The sequence below is a fragment of the Mustelus asterias genome, chromosome 22, assembly GCF_964213995.1.
Source record: "Mustelus asterias chromosome 22, sMusAst1.hap1.1, whole genome shotgun sequence".
Taxonomy (NCBI): domain Eukaryota; kingdom Metazoa; phylum Chordata; class Chondrichthyes; order Carcharhiniformes; family Triakidae; genus Mustelus; species Mustelus asterias.
In genome coordinates, this window is record NC_135822.1 from 56,670,553 (window position 1) to 56,695,218 (window position 24,666).

Below are 24,666 nucleotides of genomic sequence, written 5' to 3' on the forward strand. Positions count from 1 at the left end.
ATGTGGGGTTATGGGAATAGGGTCTGGGTGGGATTGTGGTCGGTGCAGACTCGATGGGCCGAATGGCTTCCTTCTACACTGCAGGGATTCTATGAAGAGTCTCGGACAGAGGGATGCAACCAGAGCAAGTCCATTCAGGAAAAAAGTTAGGAAGCGCATCTTCCTGTAAAAGGGGGTGGAAGTCTGGAGCTAGCTCTCTCCTCCAAAATGCACGAGATGTTAGCTTGATTAATCATTTGAGAATCCAAAATAGAGGACGTTAAGAGGTTATGGAGGCAAGAAGGAAGTGGAGATAACCTATGATCTCATTGAATGGTGGAAGAGGCTCGAGGGGCTGAATGGCCTCCTGTTCTGAGTTTGGTTATTGGACACGGTGGCACGGTGGTTAGCACTGCTGCCTCACAGCGCCAGGGGTTCAATTCCCGGCTTGGGGTCACTGTCTGTGCGGAGTTTGCCCATTCTCCCCCGTGTCTGCGTGGGTTTCCTCCGGGTGCTCCGGTTTCCTCACACAGTCCGAAAGACGTGCTGGTTAGGTGCTAAATTCTCCCTCAGTGTAACCCGAACAGGCGCCGGAGTGTGGCGACTCAGGGATTTTCACAGTAACTTCATTGCAGTGTTAATGTAGGCCTACTTGTGACTAACTTTACTCTGCGTCCCACCATGCTGTACCTCCCCCTGGGATGTCTTGATCGAGGGTGTGCAAAAGCTAGAAAGTGAGAACACCAACTTAATAATAACAGAAATAGCCGGGAGTTCTCGGCAGGTCTGGCCACTTCTGTGGAGAGAGAAATAGTGTCAACGTTTTGAGCTGATGACCTTCCGTCAGAGATTCAATCGGTTTTGAGCAAGGCTTGGGTGCCTGATGGAAAACTTGCCTTGAGCTTCACTGGGACAGTGCTGCAGGCCAAGGACAGGGATGCCAGAGCGGGTGCAAAGTGGAAAATTAAAATGACAGGCTACTCGGAACCTCAGGGCCGTGCTTCCACAAAGTGGTGACCCAGCCTGCGTATGGTCTGCCTTTTATGTTATTTTAACCCCTTCATTAACTAACTGGCCTGACTAAAGCCGGAGGGTATTACTCTCAAACCTGATTCAATCTCCGGTGCTAGTCCCGTGGAAGTGCCCATGCCATCTGGCCATGACCGTGTCTCAATCCGTCCCGTGAGAAGGAGGCCATTCGGCCCATCGAGTCTGCAACAATCACAATCCCACCCCAGGCCCTATCCCCATAATCTCACATTTTTATTCTGCTAATCCCCCTGACACTGAGGGGCAATTTAACTTACACATCTTTGGACACTAAGGGGCAATTTAGCATGGTCAATCCACCTAACCTGCACATCTTTGGACACTAAGAGGGCAATTTAGCATGGCCAATCCACCTAACCTGCACATCTTTGGACACTAAGGGGCAATTTAGCATGGCCAATCCCCCTAACCTACACATCATTGGACATGAAGGGGCAATTTAGCATGGCCCTACCGCCTAACCTGCACATCTTTGGACACTAAGGGGCAATTTAGCATGGCCAATCCACCTAACCTACACATCTTTGGACACTAAGGGGCAATTTAGCATGGCCAATCCACCTAACCCACACATCTCACAGACTATGGGAGGAAACCGGAGCACCCGGAGGAAACCCACGCAGACATGGGGAACAATATGCAAACTCCACAAAGTGACCCAAGGCCAGAATTGACCCGGGTCCCTGGCGCTGTGAGGCAGCGGTGCTGACCACTGGTCCACATGACTCATTCTGTCGTTAGTCCGACACTTTGAATCAGTAAATTCCTTTCTTCCTAATGGGAGAGATGTGTGTGTGTGTATACGTGTGTGTATACGTGCGTGTGTGTGTATACATGTGTGTGTGTGTGTATACGTGCGTGTGTGTGTATACGTGTGTGTATACGTGCGTGTGTGTGTATACATGTGTGTGTGTGTGTATACGTCCGTGTGTGTGTGTGTGTGTCTGTATGTACACCCTCCAGACAATACTCAATCGGTACTCTTCTCAGGCAAAGCCGGGCATCCAGAACTGCGCGACACCACAGACATTCCCAGGTTACAGGAATTTCCATTGAGATCGCGATCACCGACTCCAGAAACCAGCTCCCTCAAGGGAACCTCAAAGATCACCAGGAAGTTCTCGGACAAACCTCAGGAATTCCAGGTAACAGATGAGAGGAGAGCTGTGGATGAAAGCCAAACTCCTCACCATGAATCGTTCACTTGTGCACAGTCTCACAGTGACTGGGGGATGAAACAGAGGGGATGAAACAGCAGTGGGGTAGCGGCACTGTCACTCGATCAGTAATCCAGAGACCCAGAGTAATTCGAACCCCAACTCGGCAGAAATTTTAATTTAAAAAAAACCTGGACTTAAAAGTTGAATTATGACCGCAAAACCAATGCCGATTGTTGTAAAAACCCATCTGGTTCACGAATGTCCTTTAGGGAAGGAAATCTGCCATCCTTGCCCTGTCTGGGAACCCTGTGGGGCGGCACGGTGGCACAGTGGGTACCACTGCTGCCTCACAGCGTCAGGGACCAGGGTTCAATTCCTGGCTTGGGTCACTGTCTGTGTGGAGTTTGTACATTCTCCCCGTGTCTGCGTGGGTTTCCTCTGGGTGCTCCGGTGCTGGTTAGGTGCTAAATTCTCCCTCAGTGTAACGCAAACAGGCGCCGGAGTGTGGCGACTAGGGGATTTTCACAGTACCGTCATCGCAGTTGTGAATGTGAGCCGACTTGTGACGAATAAATAAACTTTCTTTCTGTCCATGTGACTCTAGATCCACACAGCAACGTGGTTGGCTCTCAAACGCCCTCAGGGACGGCCAATAAATGCCGGCCTAGCCAGCGACGCCCACATTGCATGAATAAAAAAAAGTCAGTTACAATGACTTGCATTCAGGGCTCACGTGACGCTCGGGGATGGGGTCGGAAACGTGAGGAACTGCGCTGGGAATATTGGACCCATCCTGGGAAGGGAGCGATTTAGCTGCTGAATTTGCCCTGTTTAAAACTGTCGGAGAGATTTGGATAGGCTGAGCGAGTGGGCGAGGATCTGGCAGATGGAATATAACGTTAGCAAATGTGAGGTTATCCACTTTGGAAGAAATAATAGTAAATTGGAATATTATTTAAATGGAGAAAAATTACATCGTGCGACTGTGCAGAGGGACCTGGGGGTCCTTGTGCACGAATCGCAAAAACTCAGTCTGCAGGTGCAGCAGGTGATCAAGAAGGCGAATGGAATGTTGGCCTTTATCGCGAGGGGGTAGAATATAAAAGCAGGGAGGTCTTGCTGCAACTGTACAAGGCACTGGTGAGGCTGCAACTGGAGTACTGTGTGCAGTTTTGGTCCCCTTATTTGCGAAAGGATATATTGGCCTTGGAGGGAGTGCAGAGAAGGTTCACCAGGTTGATACCGGAGATGAGGGGTGTAGCTTATGAGGAGAGATTAAACAGATTGGGTCTGTACTCGTTGGAGTTTAGAAGGATGAGGGGTGATCTTATAGAGACATATAAGATAATGAAGGGGCTGGATAGGGTAGAGGTGGAGAGATTCTTTCCACTTAGAAGGGAAACCAGAACTAGAGGGCACAGCCTCAAAATAAGGGGGGGCCGGTTCAGAACAGAGTTGAGGGGGAACTTCTTCTCTCAGAGGGTAGTGAATCTCTGGAATTCTCTGCCCATTGAAGTGGTGGCGGCTTCCTCGTTGAATATGTTTAAATCACGGGTAGATAGTTTTCTGATCGATAAGGGAATTAGGGGATATGGGGAGCAGGCGGGTAAGTGGAACTGATTCGCTTCAGATCAGCCATGATCTTGTTGAATGGCGGGGCAGGCTCGAAGGGCCAGATGGCCTACTCCTGCTCCTATTTCTTATGTTCTTATGTTCTTATGTTCTTATGGAAGAGTGAATGATCGGCGAGGAATTGCCACACTATCAGAAGGACGTGGAAGCTTTGAAGAGAGTGTAAAGAAGGTTCACCAGGATGTTGCCTGGTCTCGAGGGCGTCGGCTATGAGGAGAGGTTGGATAAACTGGGATTGCTTTCGCTGGAAAGACTGAGGCTGAGACCCGATAGAGGTCTATAAAATGATGAGAGGCACAGACAGGGTGGATAGTCAGAGGCTTTTCCCCCAGGGTGGAAGTGTCTATTACAAGGGGGCACAGGTTCAAGGTGAGAGGGGGAAAGTTTAAGGGAGATGTGCGGGGGAGGTTTTTCACGCAGAGAGTGGTGGGTGTCTGGAACGCACTGCCAGAGGAGGTGGTGGAAGCAGGAACATTAGCAACATGTAAGAGGCATCTGGATGGGTTCATGAATAGGGAGGGAATAGAGGGATACGGACCGAGTAAGGGCAGATTTAATTAGGGCATCATGATCGGCACGGGCTTGGAGGGCCGAAGGGCCTGTTCCTGTGCTAGACTTTGTTCTTTGAAAGACTTTCAACTGAATGGTGTGAGCTGAGACTTGGTTGAATCGAGATAATCCTGTATCTGAGAGCCTTGTATTGAGAGGATGATAAAGTTGGAGTCAAAGTCTGATTGTTAAGCATGTCATCTGTTGCCTTGGCCAACATTTACCCTTCAACCAATCAATCGGGAAAACCAGTTAACTGGTCGTCTGTCCCATTCTGGAGTAATGATGTGGAGATGGTGGCATTGGACTGGGGTAAACACAATAAGAAGTCTCACAACACCAGGTTAAAGTCCAACAGGTTTGACTCACCTGACGAAGGAGCAGCGCTCCGAAAGTGAGTGGCTTGTGCTACCAAATAAACCTGTTGGACTTTAACCTGGTGTTGTTAGACTTCTTACTACATTCTGGAGTAGGCAAGTGTTGCTGAGCTGTACAGGACCTGAGTGAGATTACATCCAGAATACGTTGTTGAGTTTGGCCTCTTCCAAGAGGAATATACTTGCATTGGAAGCAGTTCCAAGATGGTTCACCAGGCTGAAGAGGTAGTCATATGAGGAAAGGTTCAAAGTTCAGAAGAGAGAGGTGAATGATGTTATTGAAACATAAGGGGCTTGACAGGGTGGATACTGAGAGGATGTTTCTTCTCATGGCGGAATCCAGAACTGGAGCCAGTTTCGGAACAAGGGTTCATTCCCTAGACGAGGAGGATTTTTTCCCTCTCAGAGGATCATTAGACTTCGGAAATCTCTACCTCAGAGGGTGGTAGAGGCTGGCATTTTGATTAACAAGGGAGTCAAAGGTCACGGACTGGGGACCATGCAGGAAAGTGGAGCTCAGGCCACAATTCAGATCAATTCAGATGGGGTGGCACAGTGGGGTTAACACTGGTACCTCACAGTACCAGGAACCCGGGTTCGATTCCCTGTTACAGTCATAGCTAGAGTGCAGAGAAAGATCAGCTCAATATAAGGTCGGACCATTCAAAAGCCTGATGGCAGCAGGGAAGAAGCTATAATGATATTGTGAAGATACACCGATGAATGAAGTTGTTTAATTAAATATTTGGAGTCTTTATCAGCAGGGGACAGCTGGGGCACTGGTGTGAGAGGAGAGAGGTGAGACTGAACAAAGTGAATAAACTTTCTCAGTAAAGAAAAGCTCCGTGTCTTGATTTTGATGTTTGATTTGATTTATTATTGTCACATGTACTGGGACACAGTGAAAAGTATTGTTTGATTTATTATTGTCACATGTACTGGGACACAGTGAAAAGTATTGTTTGATTTATTATTGTCACATGTACTAGGACACAGTGAAAAGTATTGTTTGATTTATTATTGTCACATGTATTGGGATACAGTGAAAAGTATTGTTTGATTTATTATTGTCACATGTATTGGGATACAGTGAAAAGTATTGTTTCTTGCGCGCTATACAGGCAAAGCATACTGTTGATAGAGAAGGAAAGGAGAGGGTGCAGAATGTAGTGTTACAGTCATAGCTCGGGTGTAGAGAAAGATCAGCTTAATATAAGGTAGGTCTATTCAAAAGTCTGACAGCAGCAGGGAAGAAGCTGTTCTTAAGTCGGTTGGTACGTGTCCTCAGACTTTTGTATCTTTTTCCTGACGGAAGAAGGTGGAAAAGAGAATGTCCAAGGTGCGTGGGGCCTTTGATTATGCTGGCTGCTTTGTCGAGGCGGCAGGAAGTGTAGACAGAGTCAATGGATGAGAGGATGGTTTGCGTGATGGACTGGGCTATGCTCACAACCCTTTGTAGTTTCTTGCAGTCTTGGGCAGAGCAGGAGCCATACCAAGCTGTGATACATCCGGAAAGAATGCTTTCTATGGTGCATGTGTAAAGGTTGGTGAGAATTGGAGCGGACACGCCAAATTTCCTTAGCCTCCTGATAAAGTAGAGGCATTGGTGGGCTTTCTTAACTGTAGCGTTGGCATGGGGGGGACCAGGACGGGTTGTTGGCGATCTGGACATGTAGGTACTTGAGACTGTCGACTGTTTCTACGCCATCCCCGTTGACTTCGGATGGGACTCTACGAATGGCATGTTGTTGTGATCTGGAAGGCGCTGTCTGTAAGGGTAGTAGAAGCAGAATCTGGACGAGAGGAAAACTCTTATATGGGGAAAGAGGTGGGAGTGGGATTAACTGAACAGCCATGACGAAGAGCCAACGCCGGCACAATGGGCCGAGCGGTTGGACGACGCTACAAAGGAGCCAGTTGTGACCTTTCCTTGTCGTTAGGTTCGAGTCCGCGTTATCGAGGGCCGTCAGCTGTATGGTGGGAACATCAGGCCCGTGGTGAAGGTGTACGTGGGCGATGCTGTATTCCGAACACGAATCAAACGGGGTAACAACCCTGTCTTCGACGAGGTAAGAGACACCTGTCTTTATGCTGCAGAGGCTGACTCACAACTCTCTTGGGTCGATAGATAATCCATTGATTGACAATTCTTCATGGTGGCCAGTGCTGAATTGTGATGCTGCGACTAATAAAACAAGTCATCCTAATTCAGAACAGAGTTAGAGGCAATCATTAAAATCAGGCATAAAATAATATAAGATTGGTACAATTATGAGCATACAGATAATTACAATACATTACAAAATGCTGATCTGTTTACTGTACAGAACAGAAATGAGAGGCCTTTTACACTGCATTTTGTTTTAAAGTCCATCGATCGTATGTTGTCAGGCTGAGTTCATTCGATTGTCAATCATTTGCATCCTGTTTACCAGTTTTATGAAGCAGAGTACTGGGCTTCGTCAGAGTCTATTCGTTCCCTATCTTCTTTCCAGAATGATTATGGGGTGGCACAGTGGCACAGTGGCACAGTGGGTTAGCACTGCTCCCTCATGGCGCCAGTGACCCGGGTTCAATTCCGGGCTTTGGGTCACTGTCCATGTGGAGTTTGCACGTTCTCCCCGTGTCTGCGTGGGTTTCCTCCGGGTGCTCCAGTTTCTTCCCGCAGTCTGGAGATGTGCGGGTTAGGTGGATTTGCCATGCTAAATTGCCCCTTAGTGTCCAAAGATGTGCAGTTTAGGGGGATTGGCCATGCTAAATTGCCCCTTAGTGTCCAAAGATGTGCGGGTTAGGGGGATTGGCCATGCGAAATTGCCCCTTAGTGTCCAAAGATGTGCAGGTTAGGTGGATTGGCCATGCTAAGCTGCCCCTTAGTGTCCAAAGATGTGCGGGTTAGGTGGATTGGCCATGCTAAATTGCCCCTTAGTGTCCAACGATGTGCGGGTTAGGGGGATTGGCCATGCGAAATTGCCCCTTAGTGTCCAAAGATGTGCAGGTTAGGTGGATTGGCCATGCTAAGCTGCCCCTTAGTGTCCAAAGATGTGTAGGTTAGGTGGATTGGCCATGCTAAATTGCCCCTTAGTGTCCAAAGATGTGCAGGTTAGGTGGATTGGCCATGCTAAGTTGCCCCTTAGTATCCAAAGATGTGCAGGTTAGGTGGATTGGCCATGCTAAATTGCCCCTTAGTGTCCAAAGATGTGCAGGTTAGGTGGATTGGTCGGGTAAATATGTGGGGTTACGGGGAAAGGGCCTGGGTAAGATGCTCTGTCGGAGAATTGGTGGAAACCCGATGAGCCAAATGACCTCCTTCTGCACTGTCGGGATTCTATGATGTCTCTCCTTCTCAATTTCATTGCATGTTTACTCTTGTGTTGTTGTGGCAAGAGATAGTAGCAATAGGAGGTGGCGTTCAAGAACTTCAGCGTCCAGACTTTTTACCACCTTTCAGCAAGGGAAACACAACTTCAGTTGTTTGTTTGTGTCAGGCCAGCAGTGGTGAACGTTACCTGGGATCAGATTTGGTGTCCGTCTCTGAAAGCTTTCAGACGGATGTTACCTGACTGGTGGCAGTGGTCACACCATCGGTGGGGGGTTCAATAAAACCACGCTGGATCAGATGGCCCAAGCGGGCTAAGGGGAGATCCAGCCAAGATCGATTCGGAGATTCACTTGGGTCGGCAGGGATAAACTATCCTTTCGTAAGAGGAGTCCAGAGTGAAGGGACGTTAAAATTAGAGCTAGCCCATTCAGAGCCGCTGCAAGGAAGTATTTGTCACACAAAAAGGGTGCTGGAGATCTCACACAGTGCTACAGAAGGCTGTGCTCCAACTGAAGTTTGCCTGAGATGGATGTTGTTGAGTGAGGGTACAAGGAATTGGGACATGGAAATAAGTCAACAAAACAGCAAGACCCATCAAACTGCGGCAAAGTGGAAAGGTCTAGTTCAGTATAAAATACGGCTTGGTAAACTAGATAGTAATAACAAGATAAAGGCAAAGTATTGCCAATGCTGGAATCTGAAACAAAATCAGAAATATGCTGAAAATCTCAGCTCTAACGAAGGGTCATCCAGACTCGAAACGTTGGCTCTATTCTCTCTCCACAGATGCTGTCAGACCTGCTGAGATTTTCCCGCATTGTCTGTTTTTTGTTGTAGACAGTAATAACATAGAACATAGAACAGTACAGCACAGAACAGACCCTTCGCCCCTCGGTGTTGTGCCGAGCTTTGTCCAAAACCAAGATCAAGCTATCCCACTCCCTATCATCCTGGTGTGCTCCATGTGCCTATCCAATAACAGCTTGAAAGATCCTAGAGTGTCTGACTCCACTATCACAGCAGGCAGTCCATTCCACACCCCAACCACTCTCTGAGTAAAGAACCTTCCTCGGACATCCCTCCTATATCTCCCACCATGAACCTTATAGTTATGCCCCCTAGTAACAGCTACCTCCACCCGAGGAAATAGTCTCTGAACGTCCACTCTATCTATCCCCCTCATCATCTTATAAACCTCTATTAAGTCGCCTCTCATCCTCCTCCGCTCTAAATAGAAAAGCCCTAGCTCCCTCAACCTTTCCTCATAAGACCTGCCCTCCAAACCAGGCAGCATCCTGGTAAATCTCCTCTGCACTCTCTCCAATGCTTCCACATCCTTCTTATAGTGAGGTGACCAGAACTGCACACAATATTCCAAATGTGGTCTCACCAAGGTCCTGTACAGTTGCAGCATAACCCCACGGCTCTTAAACTCCAACCCCCTGTTAATAAAAGCTAACACACTATAGGCCTTCTTCACAGCTCTATCCACTTGAGTGGCAACCTTTAGAAATCTGTGGATATGAACCCCAAGATCTCTCTGTTCCTCCACATTCCTCAGAACCCTGCCGTTGACCCTGTAATCCGCATTTAAATTTGTCCTACCAAAATGAATCACCTCACATTTATCAGGGTTAAATAACACTGTTTTGGCTATGGACATCTTTAAAACCAGAACTGGATTTCTCTCGTAGACTTTGCTGGTGGGCTTCTTAAACTTTTGTAGTTTCCTTGGACCCTGTCACGCTTCTCTGAGAAAACAATGAGGAACTCTTATCTCCCCAGGTTCCCGGGTACTTCAAAAGATGCACTAGGTTTGGACATCGTCCTTTTGTTTGCAGCGAACTGTGTATGGGTGTATGTCACTTCTAGCAAGTGTAAATAAACCATGTTATGAGCTCGACTGATTATCCTCATTTGGTAGTTAGTGCTACTGTTGGAGCAGTCAGGATTGTACAGCAAGTGCTGCCCATTCACTATATCGCTAATGGTTTACCCACTATTATCTTTCTACCGCAAGCCTACCTTCACCAGTCAACAAATTGGGATTCCTACAGTTCCACACAGATTGACCATATCAGTCATCTTGTAAGTCGGGCCCTTGTCTTATCCATGGCGACGCATCAGCCAATCAGAGTTGACGTGCCGACCAATCAGCACCCTTTTCTCCCGTAGTACAAATTGTTGCGATTTGTCTGAGATTTGCGTTTGTCCTGATGAGTGCAGGATGAAAAGCTTTGGCAGTGTGTGTCACTTTTTAAGCAATGTTCAAGTTCCGTGTGACCAAGCGACTAATGCTGCTTTTTTGTATCGGCAGATTTTCTTCCAGAATTTTAAAAAGCTCCCAAGTGAGGTCTTCAACACGCTTATACACCTGCAGGTAGGTTAACTCAGGGTTCACACTGCTCTTGGGACTGCAGTTGAAAGATTTGTTGAACTTGCGGCTCGGAATCAGGCCTTTTGGGTCCGTGCTGGTGTTTATGCTGCACACAAGCCTGGTCCCACTCTGAAACTGCTTCAGTATCTGGACCCTGGTTCCTCCTCACTCATCATTGGGGCAGCACGGTGGCACAGTGGTTAGCACTGCTGCCTCACAACGCCAGGGACCCAGGTTCAATTCCGTCTTCGGGTCACTGTCTATGTGGAGTCTGCACATTCTCCCTGTGTCTGCGTGGGTTTCCTCCGGGTGCTCCAGTTTCCTCCCACAGTCCAAAGATGTGCGGGTTAGGTTGATTGGCCATGCTAAGTTGTCCCTTAGTGTCAGGGGGATTTGGTCTGTGAATACGTGGGGTTACGGGGATGGGGCCTGGGTGGGGATTGTGGTTGGTGCAGGCTCGATGGGCCGAATGATCAGCAGGGAATGGAACGGGGCATTGTCTGCACATTCGACAAAATTTCGCCCGTTCAAATTCTGTCCCACAACCTAATCTTTGCTGAAACTGCAAATCATTTTAACACCACCAAATCCCTGGGCTGAAGGAGGGAGAACCAAAATCGAACCGGGTTCTTGCTTTTGACCCTTGAGAGGGTGCAGAGGGAGAATGGTTCCAGTGACGAGGGGGTTTTCGCTCCAAGGTAAGGCTGGGGAAGCTGGGGTTGTTCTCCTTGGGGCGCCGGAGATTGAGGGGGAGATTTGATGGAGGTGTACAAGATTATGACAGGTTTAGATAAGGTCAACATTGAAAAGCTGTTCCCATTAGCTGATGGGACAAGGAGCGGGGGGGCGGGGACACAGATTTAGGATTTTGGGTGAGACATATGGTGGGGGGCATGTGAGGAATAACTTTCATACCCAGCAAATGGGAATGAGCTGGAACTCTTTCTTTTATTCATTCGTGGGACATGGGCGTTGCTGGCTGGCCAGCATTTATTGCCCATCCCTAGTTGTCCTTAGACTGAGTGTTAATTAGATCGATCTTTCTAAGAACTGGCACAGGTACGATGGGCTGAATGGTTCCAAGGCTTTGCTGTAAGAGTTTATGACTTGTATATTCTGGAGAGGATGCCATAGTTCTGCATTGTAATGTCTCGATGAACAGTAACTCCATGTTACATAGAAACATAGAAACTAGAAGCAGGAGGAGGCCATTCGGCCCTTCGAGCCTGCTCCACCATTCATTTTGATCATGGCTGATCATCAAATTCAATATCCTGATTCCCCCCCTTCCCCCTCCATATCCCTCGATCCCTTTATCCCCAAGAGCGAAATCTAATTTCTTCTTGAAATCACACAACGTTTAGGCCTCAGCTACTTTCTGTGGGAGTGAATTCCACACATTCACCACCCTCTGGGTGAAGAAATTTCTCCTCACCTCAGTTCTAAAAGGTTTACCCCTTATCTTCAAACTGTGACCCCTAGTTCTGGACTCCCCCCACCATCGGGAACATTCTTTCTGAATCTACCCTGTCTAACCCTGTTAGAATTTTATAAGTTTCTATGAGATCCCCTCTCACTCTTCTAAACTCCAGTGAATATAATCCTAACCGACTTAGTCTTTCCTCATATGACAGACCTGCCATCCCAGGAATCAGCCTGGTAAACCTTCCCTGTACTCTCTCTATAGCAAGGACATCCTTCCTCAGATAAGGACACCAAAACTGCACACAACACTCCAGGTGTGGCCTCACCAACACCCTATACAATTGCAGCAAAACATCCCTATCCCTATACTCAAATCCTCTCGCTATGAAGGCCAACATACCATTTGCCTTCTTTACTGCCTGCTGTACCTGCTCTTGGTAATCGCCCATGGGACTTCACGCAGGGAATACAGACCAATTATGCCAGAGGTTATAATTTGACTGAGGCACGCGCACATAATTCAGTCACCGTTTCAAAGTTGCAAATTCCGAACCTATTTCTGCAAAAGCACTTTTCATTTTAGACCGTGCTAATCTAGCAGAACGAACAGAAACTTGAGAAGCAGGATTGGTTGGAACAAAGAGTTTCTCTGCAGCATAGACCAGCTGAGAAATGAAACAGAGCAAAAAATAAGGGCAGTTTAGCATGGCCAATCCACCTAACCATTGAGACATTATAATGCAGAACTGTGGCATAGTTTGAGGATAAGGGGTAAACCTTTTAAAACTGAGGTGAGGAGAAATTTCTTCACCCAGAGGCTGGTGAATGTGTGGAATTCACTCCCACAGAAAGTAGTTGAGGCCAAAACATTGTGAGATTTCAAGAAGAAATTAGATTGGGGGTAAAGGGATCGAGGGATATTGGGGGGAAGGGGGGATCAGGATATTGAATTCGATGATCAGCCATGATCAAAATAAATAGTGGAGCAGGCTCGAAGGGCCGAATGGCCTCCTCCTGCTTCTAGTTTCTACGTGTCCAAATGTTCTTTTTCAGTGATTACGACAGTGAACTCAGGTAGTTCTGCCCTCTGTTGTGCAGCAGGTACAGAGCTGAGGACTACCAGCGCTTGAGCTCTGAGAGTAGTCATTGCCTTTCATCCTCACAGATTCTTCCCTCTTTTCTGAAGGTGTTAAATTCGCGCTCACTTCGATCTGATTCCATGATTGGCGTTTTCAAGGTGAGTCTTTTCACATCGATTTGAGGCCACGCATGTTCCAGACACAGTATAAATTGTTAACAAAACACCTTTACTTATGGATTGCCCAGTGGGAAAAGTCACATGTACAGTGAGACTGCCTACCATGCTGCCCGAACTCACATTGCAAAGGAAATCTCGTAAGATTTAAAAGATATTTGGGGAAAGGACAAGAGAATGAGACCGAGAATGACGTGGCACAGTGGTTAGCACTGCTGCCTCACAGCGCCAGGACCAGGGTTCAATTCCGGCCTTGCGTCACTGTCTGTGTGAAGTTTGCACATTCTCCCCGTGTCTGCGTGGGTTTCCTCTGGGTGCTCCCCTTTCCACCCAGAGTCCAAAGATGTGCGGGTTAGGTAGATTGGCCATGCTAAATTGCCCTTTAGTGTCCAAAGATGTGCAGGTTAGGTGGATTGGCCATGCTAAATTGCCGATTAGTGTCCAAAGATGTGCAGGTTAGGTGGATTTGCCATGCTAAATTGCCCTTTAGTGTCCAAAGATGTGTAGGTTAGGTGGATTGGCCATGCTAAATTGCCCCTTCGTGTCCAAAGATGTGCGGGTTAGGTGGATTAGCCATGCTAAATTGCCCTTTAGTGTCCAAAGATGTGCAGGTTAGGTGGATTGGCCATGCTAAATTGTCCCTTAGTGTCCAGAGATGAGTCGGTTAAGTGGATTAGCCATGCTAAATTGCCCTTTAGTGTCCAAAGATGTGTAGGTTAGGTGGATTGGCCATGCTAAATTGCCCTTTAGTGTCCAAAGATGTGCAGGTTAAGTGGATTGGCCATGCTAAATTGCCCTTTAGTGTCCAAAGATGTGTAGGTTAGGTGGATTGGCCATGCTAAATTGCCCTTTAGTGTCCAAAGATGTGCAGGTTAGATGACCCGGAATTTTGTCACAGCATGGGTCTCCCAGGAGGAAACGCTTTTGGGACGTCCTCAGAGCATCCCTGAAGAGGTTAAGCATTCCCACTGGCCCATGGGAGACCTGGGCTTGTCACCACCCAAAATAGAGGAGGCCCCTTCGGGGAGGCACCAAACAGATCGAGAGGCTCCGTCGGGTACGTGCAGAGGGGAAGCCGAGGTGTGGGAGGGAATGTGCAAACGCCCAACCCTTCAAACACCAAGCGAGTCATCCTCCCTCCCAAGCAAGATGGCGGAGAGGCTGCACTTCCTCAGTCTCAAGAGGGGCAGAGCTGAGCTCTGATATAGTTCTGGACAACATCAGAAAAGAGCTGCACGACTGAGAGCAGCTCATGTATAAAGTTGTGTCTCATCCCGCACCGCGTGGTGCACAAGGCAGACTGTTATCTGTTTCCTGGAGCAGCTCACTAGCCTGTAGCACCATGTATAAGATGCTCCTCAATTGAACTTTAGGATCTCAGATGGTGACTGCAAAGGCTGAAGAGAGCATTGAAGGATTCCAGTAGTGTACCGGGTGTGTGCGGAACAGATCTCGGGGGAAATACCAACAATATCAGATGGGAGGAGACACTCTGGTCTCATGGCGCAGTGGGTAGCGTCCCTGCCCCTGAGTCGGAAGCTTTGGATTTGAGTCCCACCCTGGGATTTGATGGCCAAAGGAAGGTGTGTTTTTAACCAACCCAGTTACTTATCAAAGTACAAATCCTTCCAAAGAACACCAATGACGGACGGTGAGTGCAGGAGAGATTCCTGGCCAGCCCTGAGAAGAAAAGAAATTGGGGCGTCTCCCATCACTATCTAATTCCATGTGCACGTTGCCACGGCAACTCGGATTCCACCAACTCTGCACACGGTGATCTCTGTTCTGAATTAGTGTTCCTCGCACAAACATGCTGCGCAAGTCCACCAATCTCTATGACGTGGAGATGCCGGCGATAGGCACAGTGAGAAGTCTCACAACACCAGGTTCAGGTCCAGCAGGTTTATTTGGTAGCATGAGCTTTCGGAGCTCTGCTCCCTCCTCAGGTGAGTGGAATCATCACTCCACTCACCTGAGGAAGGAGCGGCGCTCCGAAAGCTCGTGCTACCAAATAAACCTGCTGGACTTTAACCTGGTGTTGTGAGACTTCTTACTGTGCCCACCAATCTCTAGGGAGAGAACCACCTCCTGACAACGCAGAGGAGAGACATGGCCGAGTGGTATTATTGCTAGGTTGTTAATTCAGAAACTCAGCTAATGGTCTGGGCACCTGGTTTGAATTTCGCCATGGATGGAATTTGAATTCAATAAAAAAAATCTGGAATTGAGAACCTACTGATGACCACAAAACCATTGTCGATTGTCGGAAAAACCCATCTGGTTCACTAATGTCCTTTAGGGAAGGAAATCTGCCGTTCTTACTGGTCTGGCCTACATGTGACTCCAGAGCCACAGCAATGTGGTTGACTCTCAACTGCCCTCTGAAATGGCCTAGCAAGCCACTCAGTTCAAGGGCAATGAGCAACGGGATATAAATGCTGGCCCAACCACCGACGCACATGTCCCAAAAATGAATTTAAAAAGCTAGATTCACCCCATAGCCTACTTTTCTCGAAGGTGTTCTTTGAGCTGACGTCCACCGCACGGGAGCCTTAATTTTGCACTCCTGTTCCTGAACCTGGAGGCGGAATTTGTGACCACCATCTAAATGATCTCCGCAGTCCAAAGATGTGCAGGTTAGGTGGATAGGCCATGCTAAATTGACCCTTAGTGTCCAAAGATGTGCGGGTTAGGTGGACTGGCCATGCTAAATTGCCCCTTAGTGTCATGGGATTAGCAGGGTATATATGTGGGGTTACGGGAATAGGGTTTGGGTGGGATTGTTGTCGGTGCAGACTCGATGGGCCAAATGGCCTCCTTCTGTGCTGTAGGGATTGTATTATTCATATATAGCCTCTTATCCTTTCAATGCACCAGAAAGACATCCACACATCAATGGATGGCAGAGATTTCTATTGGAAGTTAACCTGACTCAAGTTCCAGGTTGCAGGTTGTTGGTGTTTCGAGGGAGGAATGTTGGCCGGGCCATGGAGAACTAACTGAATAGTGTCATGGGATTTTTACAGTGCGACGCCCCATCTAGTGCTTCTCGATGGCAGCTTAGTAAACCCATGCGCTGTGATTTCGCAAACAGTTTTATGAACTTTGCCAAACCTTCTCTTACAGCTGGACATCGGCTCTGTCTATGACCTTCCAGGTAAGTGATCGTTTTGTGCAATGTGAGCACCTTGCAGGTATCAAAGAGGGATCAAGTCCAGGCACAAATGGTTAACTAACAAGCTGCATGGCCTAGGCTTGTCTTTGCTTGAGTGCAGAAGATGTTAAGTGGCGATCAAATTGAGGAAAGGTTGAGCAGGTTGGGTCTATTTCCATTGGAGTTTAGAAGTGGTGGCACAGTGGTTAGCACTGCTGCCTCACAGCGCCAGGGACCCGGGTTCGATTCCCGGCTTGGGTCACTGTCTGTGCCGAGTTTGCACATTCTCCCCGTGTCTGCTTGGGTTTCCTCCAGGTGCTCCGGTTTCCTCCCACAGTCCGAAAGACGTGCAGGTTAGGTGTATTGGCCGTGCTAAATTGCCCCTGTCAGGAGAACCAGCTGGGATAAATGCATGGGGTTACGGGGATAGGGCGTGGGTGGGATTGTGGTCGGTGCAGACTCGATGGGTTGAATGGCCTCCTTCTGCACTGTGGGGATCCTGTGATTCTATGAAGAGTGAGAAGCGATCTAATTGAAGCATACAAGATTCTCAGGAGACTTGACAGGGTAGATGGTGAGAGGATGTTCCCCCACATGGGGGAACCTAGACCTCGGGGGCACAGTTTAAAAATAAGAGATTTAAGATGGACATGAGGAGAAATTTCCTCACTCTTGAGGGTCAAGAATATTTGAAATTCTCTAGAAGTGTGGAGGCTGGGTCATTGAATGTATGTAAGGCTGAGTTAGACAGATGTTTGGCCTACAGGGGACAACCCCCATCAGATCAGTCATGATCTTATTGAATGGTAGAGCTGTTCTTATATTCTTGCGTGGATAACAAAGAGTTGAGATAGGGAAGAGCTATTTCTCTGGCTGATGGAGTCCTGAACACGGCACGGTGGCACAATGGTTAGCACTGCTGCCTCACAGCACCAGGGACCCGGGTTCGATTCCCGGCCTAGGGTCACTGTCTGTGTGGAGTTTGCACTTTCTCCCTATGCCTGCGTGGGTTTCCTCCGGGTGCTCTGGTTTCCTCCCACAGCCTGAGAGATGTGCGGGTTAGGTGGATTGGCCATGCTAAATTGCCCCTTAGTGTCCAAGGATGTGTAGGTTAGATGGATTGGCCCTGCTAAATTGCCCCTTAGTGTCCAAAGATGTGCGGGTTAGGTGGATTGGCCATGCTAAATTGCCCCTTAGTGTCCAAAGATGTACGGATTAGGTGCATTGGCCATGCTAAATTGTCCCTTAGTGTCCAAAGATGTGCGGATTAGTGGGTTGGCCATGCTAAATTGTCCCTTAGTGTCCAGAGACGTGTAGGTTAGGGGGATTGGCCATGCTAAATTGTCCCTTAGTGTCCAAAGATGTGCAGGTTAGGTGGATTGGCCATGCTAAATTGCCCCTTAGTGTCCAGAGATGTGCGGGATAGGTGGATTGGCCATGCTAAATTGCCCCTTAGTGTCCAAAGATGTGCAGGTTAGGTGGATTGGCCATGCTAAATTGTCCCTTAGTGTCCAAAGATGTGCGGGTTAGTGGATTGGCCATGCTAAATTACCCCTTAGTGTCCAAAGATGTCCAGGTCAGGGGGACTAGCCAGGGTAAATGCTTGGGGTTACGGGGGTAGGGCCTGGATGGGATTGTCGTCAGCGCTGGCTCGAAGGGCCGAATGGCTTCCTTCTGCACTGTAGGGGTTCCATGAAAAGGCCATTACCTTAAAGTAAAATCAGGCAGATTGGGGCAATGTAGGGAAGCAGTTCCTCACTCGAAGGGTGGGTGAAATTCAGGAACTCTCTTTTTCTCCTGCTGCGTAACTTGTAGCTCCTTTTTAAAATTTGGTGTTCTTGTATCTGTCCAGATGAGTACAAGATGAGAAGCTTGAACAGTGCATCTCTTTTTCAGGACTAAACAAGGATTTGTTAGAACGCGAAGCTTGCCGCACATGGGGAGTATTAGAGGGGAATAGCGTGGATGCACTTCAGGAAGGTAGATAAACACATAAGGGGGAAAAGAATAGGTAGGTGGGCTAACGGATGAAGTAGGGTGGGAGGAGACTCATGTGGAGTATAAGAGACCAGCATTGAGTATTTGGGCTGAATGGCCTGTTGCTTGTGCTGTGAATACGATATAATGCTATGGCGCTGTCTTGCCACAGGTCACGCGGTGTTACGGAAATGGCTGCTCCTGTATGAGCCAGATGACTTGCATGCCTTGGCCAAGGGGTACCTGAAAGTCAGCATCATTGTCCTGGCAGCGGGGGACGAGGCACCGGTGAGTACAACCAAATTTTATTGGTTCCTTAAGGGTTGACTTGTAGGGGCTCAGGTAAAGAACTTGTCTTAATATCCCTCCTCTTCCCAACCTCCGCACTCCCAAAGCACCCGAAGTGTCACCAATTGTTGCAATGTTGGAAGGGCCGCAGTTATAGCCCTCGTTATAATATCTCATCCAAAAAACGGCACTTCAGACACTGCTGCACTCCCTTAGTGCATTATAGCCTAGATTAAAAGTTAAGTTTATTTATTGGTGTCACAAGTTGGCCTACATTAACACTGCAATAAAGTTGCTGTGAAAATCCCCTAGTCGCCACACTCCGGTGCCTGTTCGGGTTACACTGAGGGAGAATTTAGCACGGTCAATGCACCCTAACCAGAACATCTTCAGAGAGACCATGAGGACAGATTCCACATCTTTCAGACTGTGGGAGGAAACCGGAGCACCCAGAGGAAACCCATGCAGACACGGGGGAGAGAACGTGCAGACTCCACACAGACAGTGAGCCAAGCCGGGAATTGAACCCAGGGCCCTGGCATTGTGAGGCAGCACTGCTAATCACGGTGCCACCGTGCCATTAAGGGCTGTCTTGGGAGTTGAACCCATGTCCCCAGAACATTAGCCTGGTCTTTGAGATTGCTAGTTCAGTGACATAGCCGCTATGCCATCGTCTGGGCATTTCCAAAAGGCATCATTGCGTGGATGATTAACAGTAGCAGCACTGGGTGATTAATCTTGTCCCAAGACAGGGCGCTATTATTCAGCTACTAATTTAAACACCCTCCAAGCATTCCAGCTGAATGAGACAAACAAGAACAGGAGTGGACTCTTAATTCTCTGAACAATCTTCCTTTATTTAACACTTTAGGTACTAATTCAGACTTATACAGGTGCAAGACTTCAACTCTTTTACTGAATTTTAACTCCCAACTGAATATTATCTCTTTAACTGAAAACAAACACTACCCGGTTAGAATGAAATGGCCGAGTTCGTTCCCGATGTAAAATCTGTCCTCATGGTCTCTCTGAAGATGTTCTTCAAGCCACACTTCATCTTGCGATGGTTGATCGCTAAAGACAAAAGACTGCATATGTCTTTTATCGACACATTGTTTCAGTTTAGGTGGATTGGCCATGCTAAATTGCCCCTTATTGTCCAAAGATGTGTAGGTTAGGTGGATTGGCCATGTTAAATTGCCCCATAGTGTCCAAAGATGTGCAGGTTAGGTGGATTGGCCATGCTAAATTGTCCCTTAGTGTCCAAAGATGTGTAGGTTAGGTGGATTGGCCATGCTAAATTGCCCCTTAGTGTCCAAAGATGTGCAGGTTAGGTGAATTGGCCATGCTAAATTGCCCCTTAGTGTCCAAAGATGTGCAGGTTAGGTGGATTGGCCATGCTAATTGCCCCTTAGTGTCCAAAGATGTGCAGGTTAGTGGGATTGGCCATGCTAAATTGTCCCTTAGTGTCGGGGGGGACTAGCTAGGGTAAATGCATGGGGTTATGGGGATAGGGCCTGGGTGGGATTGTGATCGGTGCAGTCTCGATGGGCCGAATGGCCTCTTTCCGCACTGTAGGGATTCTATGATTCTATGAAATATGTGTACAAAATACGAAGAGGTAGAAACTGTAGAACTGTTTCTTTTTAAGAAGTGTGAATGTAATTTTTTTTGTAATCGAAGTCCCTTTGCTGCACTAGATAGACAAGAGAGGGACAAACGAGGAGGATGATGTTGAGAGTAACCTGCTGCAGCCGACGGGCATTCTTTCCCGATGGGTCACCTTTGAACTGAAGATCTACAGAGGGGAGGACATTTCACACAGTAAGCATGTGAGAGAGACGCAGCAACATGGCTGCTTCCCCACCAGTGCCGAGTTGGGAGAGTCTGGCCACACCGTGGCAGAGTTGCGCTGCTTTTGTAGTCTGCCATTGCCCTGCCCTTTCCCCCCCCTGGGTGGCACAGTGGTTAGCACCGCTACCTCACAGCGCCAGGGACACGGGTTCGATTCCCGGCTCGGGTCACTGTCTGTGCGGAGTTTGCACGTTCTCCCCCGTGTCTGCGTGGGTTTCCTCCGGGTGCTCCGGTTTCCTCCCACAGTCCGAAAGATGTGCTGGTTAGGTGCATTGACCCAAACAAGCGCTGTAGCCAAACAGGCAACTCGGGGAATTTCAGAGTAACTTCATTGCAGTGTTAATGTAAGCCTGACTTGTGACTAATAAACAAACTTTACCTTCCATTCCCCTCTTGTGTTCTTTCGCTGGATGTGTGTATCGCTGGCAAGGCCAGCATTTATTGCCCATCCCTAATTGCCCCTTGAGAGAAATTAAGAGGTAACCACATTACTGGAGTCGCATGTAGGCCAGACTGAGTCATGATGGCCGACTTCCTTCCCCGCATTAAGTTTTTTTGGTCAGTTTTTATTTATTCGTGTCACAAGTAGGCTTACATTAACACTGCAATGAAGTTACTGTGAAAATCCCCTAGTCGCCGCCACACTCCGGCGCCTGTACGGGTTACACTGAGGGAGAATTTAGCACCTAACCAGCACGTCTTTCGGACTGTGGGAGGAAACCGGGAGCACCCGGAGGAAACCCACGCAGACACGGGGGAGAATGTGCAAACTCCACACAGGCAGTGACCCGAGCCGGGAATCGAACCTGGCTCCCTGGCGCTGTGAGGCAGCAGTGCTAACCACCGTGCCGCCCGTGTAGCAGATGGCTTTTAACAACATCTGCTAATCGTTTCATGATTTCAACTTTCAATTCCATTTTATTTTAATTAAAACTGAATTTAAATTCAGCCAGCTGCCATGATAGGATTTGAACCCGTGTCCCAGGAATGTGTGCCTTGGCCTCTCCACTACTGGTTCAGTGGCCTCAGCCAATCAGAGTCAACTTGCAAACCATTCAATACCCCTTCTCTCCTGTAGTATAAATTGTTGTGGTAGTTTTGAAATTTGGCATTCTTGCATTTGTCCTGATATGTATACGACATAACGCTGAGGCAACATGCCTCCCTTTGAGGCAATATTCAAGAGTTTCATTGCCAGTGGGAATCCGTGCCGTCAGTCCCGCTCTCTCCCTGCTGTATTCGATCAGTTCCTTTATACTGAAGGAATACAGGGGGAGTGAGGGAAGGGTTGTCATAGGTCAGAACACCATCAAAGAAAAGGTGAGATAAATTGACAAGTAGGGGTGGCACGGCGGCACAGTGGTTAGCACCGCTGCCTCACAGCGCCAGGGACCCGGGTTCGATCCCCGGTTGACTGTCTGTGTGGGGTCTGCACCTTCTCCCCGTGCCTGCGTGGGTTTCCTCCGGGTGCTCCGGTTTCCTCCCACCCTCCAAAAGACGTACCGGTTAGGTTGATTGACCGTGGTTTAAAAAAAGAAGTGCCCCTCAGTGTCAAGGGATCAGCAGGGTAAATACATGGGGACAGGGCCTGGGTGGGATTGTTGTCAATTCAGGCTCGATGGGCCGAATGGCCGCCTTCTCCACTGTCGGGATTCTATTCTATGATCTATGACCTCAGAAAATCCTGAAGATGAGAAAATGTGGGCAGACTGGGGGCATTTGTTGCGCATTTTATATGTTCGACTTGCCTCACAGCAAAGCAGAGATAACACTTGTTTCCAAGTGTGAACAAACTTAATTGACAGAGTTTTAGATCAGGCTTAAAACGTCCACCCCATACCTTCACTCTTAGCTTCTCATAACTTCTATGGTGTCAGTTTATTTTGCTCTGAGTCAACACCCAGATTTAACCAATCCAGCCACAGTGAGTATAGATTGGTTACCAGTCTCACATAATCAAAAGCAGAACTGAGATTAGAATTATAGAATAATAGAATCCCTGCAGTGCAGAGGGAGGCCATTGAGTCTGCACCAACAACAGTCCCACCCAGGCCCTATCCCTGTAGCCCCACATACTTACCCTACTAACCCCCCTAATACTAAGGGGAAATTTAGCATGGCCAATCCCCCTAACCTGCACATCTTTGGACACTAAGGGGCAATTTAGCATGGCCAATCCACCTAACCCGCACATCTTTGGACACTAAGGGGCAATTTACCATGGCCAATCCATCTAATCTACACGTCTTTGGACACTAAGGGGCAATTTAGCATGGCCAATCCACCTAACCTGCACATCTTTGGACACTAAGAGGCAATTTAGCACGGCCAATCCACCTCACCTGCACATCTTTGGACACTAAGGGGCAATTTAGCATGGCCAATCCACCTCACCTGCACATCTTTGGACACTAAGGGGCAATTTAGCATGGCCAATCCACCTAACCTGCACATCTTTGGACACTAAGGGGCAATTTAGCATGGCCAATCCACCTAACCTGCACATCTTTGGACACTAAGGGGCAATTTAGCATGGTCAATCCACCTAACCCGCACACTTTCGGACTGTGGGAGGAAACCGGAGCACCCGGAGGAAACCCACGCAGACACGGGGAGAACGTGCAAACTCCACACAAGACAGTGACCCGAGCCGGGAATCGAACCCGGATCCCTGGCGCTGTGAGGCAGCAGTGCTAACCCACTGTGCTGCCACGCCGCCCTTTCCTGGGAAAGTCTAGGGTAGATTCTTATTGCTCCTGTCGTTCCCGTCTGGCCAGTCTCCCATTTATATTCACGCTGAATGCAGAAATGAAAATGGCGCGCGGCGCTATACGAAGCAAGATGCAAACGCGCGATCAAATGTTTTGCACCGTCGCACGCAGTCACGATCTACCCCCTTTGAACTAGACTACTAAACCAGCCAGCGTTGGAAGGGACATAGGGAGGTAAATTCTGAATACATTGTATTACCAATGAAGCAGAGAGAGGTGAGGGCGGAAATGGTCGTCACATTCACTCTGTTGCCCTCTTTCCAGTGGCCAAAGGACTGATGTCAAACTTGAAGCACATGTTTGGGGTGGATTCCGATAAAAAGGATGGCGTCGACTCGTTTCTGGAAGTCAGCTTTGCCGGGACTAAGGTGAGATCACATCGCCCTTCCTCCCTTAGCCATCCAACGCTGCAATGAGTTTGTGCATCTTGAATTTCAGGGACTCGAGTTTGATTACCCTCCCCTGCAGTCTGTCCTGTCTCGGGATGGTTGGGGTTGAGGGGAATGTCCCATCGCAAGGGGTCGGGGAGAGTGTCCCGGGATGGGGTGGGGGGAACAATAGGTGGAGGAGTTTCCATTACTCAGTCTTGGGATATGACGCGCCGCTGGCTGAGCACTAATCGCCCACCTGTGGTTACCCTTGAGAAAGTGGCGTCAGCCCTGGCTCAGTGGGTCGCACTCTCCCCTCAGAGTCAGAAGGTTTCAGGTTCAAGTCTCACCGCGGGATCTGAGCGCAAAAAGAAAACTCGGGTGTCATTCCAGTGCACTCCTAAGGGAGTGCTCCAGTGCGAGGTCCAGGGTGGCACAGTGGGTTAGCACTGCTGCCTCACAGCGCCGGGGACCCGGGTTCGATTCCCGGCTTGGATCAGTCTGTGCGAAAGACGTTAGGGGGATTGGCCAATTTAGTGTTGTAGGCAAAAACACCTCAGACTCGTCGTAGGTCAAAATAACAGTGGTTTATTTGCACAATTGTGGGAGACGTCCGATGCCTAACACGGGCCTCAGGCCTCTCAGCAGATACAGGTTAAGAACATATATTTATACCCCACCTGTCACGTCCGCAGTTTCCCAGGCCCCTCAGGTTCCCAGGCTGTGGCTTGTCCTCCATCGTGTGAACCTTGCTGCCTTGGCGGTTTCTTCATGGTTATCCCAAGGCTGCGACTGTTGTTGCTCTCTGTGGACACCCGTGGGGCAGTCTCGCACAAACAAGTTCACTGGGATACAGAGGGGCCTATATATTTGCACAATTTATATACGTTCGTAGGTACCTGTATAATTTATATCAGTAAGGATATGATGAATATATATGAATGTATCATTCTACGATCACAGAAGGCCTGCATTCAGGCCCTACTGTTACACAGCAGTACATATTACAGAATACAAAATGGCTGCCAGCTGGGTTAGCCACATTCCTGAACAGATTAGCCGGGAAAAACATACTCTTCTATACCCCAGCTGCTGCTCTTATCTGTTCCTGGATACATGAGCATGAAAACA

General features: G+C 48.4%; 1 protein-coding gene across 1 annotated transcript in view; it reads left to right on the top strand.

Moving 5' to 3' along the window:
* LOC144509701 (myoferlin-like) overlaps positions 1–24,666 on the top strand; it is a 182,650-nt gene that overhangs the window by 19,244 nt on the left and 138,740 nt on the right. The window contains exons 6-13 of the mRNA XM_078238482.1: positions 2,020–2,174; positions 6,688–6,816; positions 10,384–10,446; positions 13,055–13,105; positions 16,250–16,280; positions 18,427–18,542; positions 20,243–20,366; positions 23,432–23,535. Coding sequence (XP_078094608.1) covers positions 2,020–2,174; positions 6,688–6,816; positions 10,384–10,446; positions 13,055–13,105; positions 16,250–16,280; positions 18,427–18,542; positions 20,243–20,366; positions 23,432–23,535 — 773 coding nt within the window. The remainder of the gene's footprint in view (positions 1–2,019; positions 2,175–6,687; positions 6,817–10,383; positions 10,447–13,054; positions 13,106–16,249; positions 16,281–18,426; positions 18,543–20,242; positions 20,367–23,431; positions 23,536–24,666) is intronic.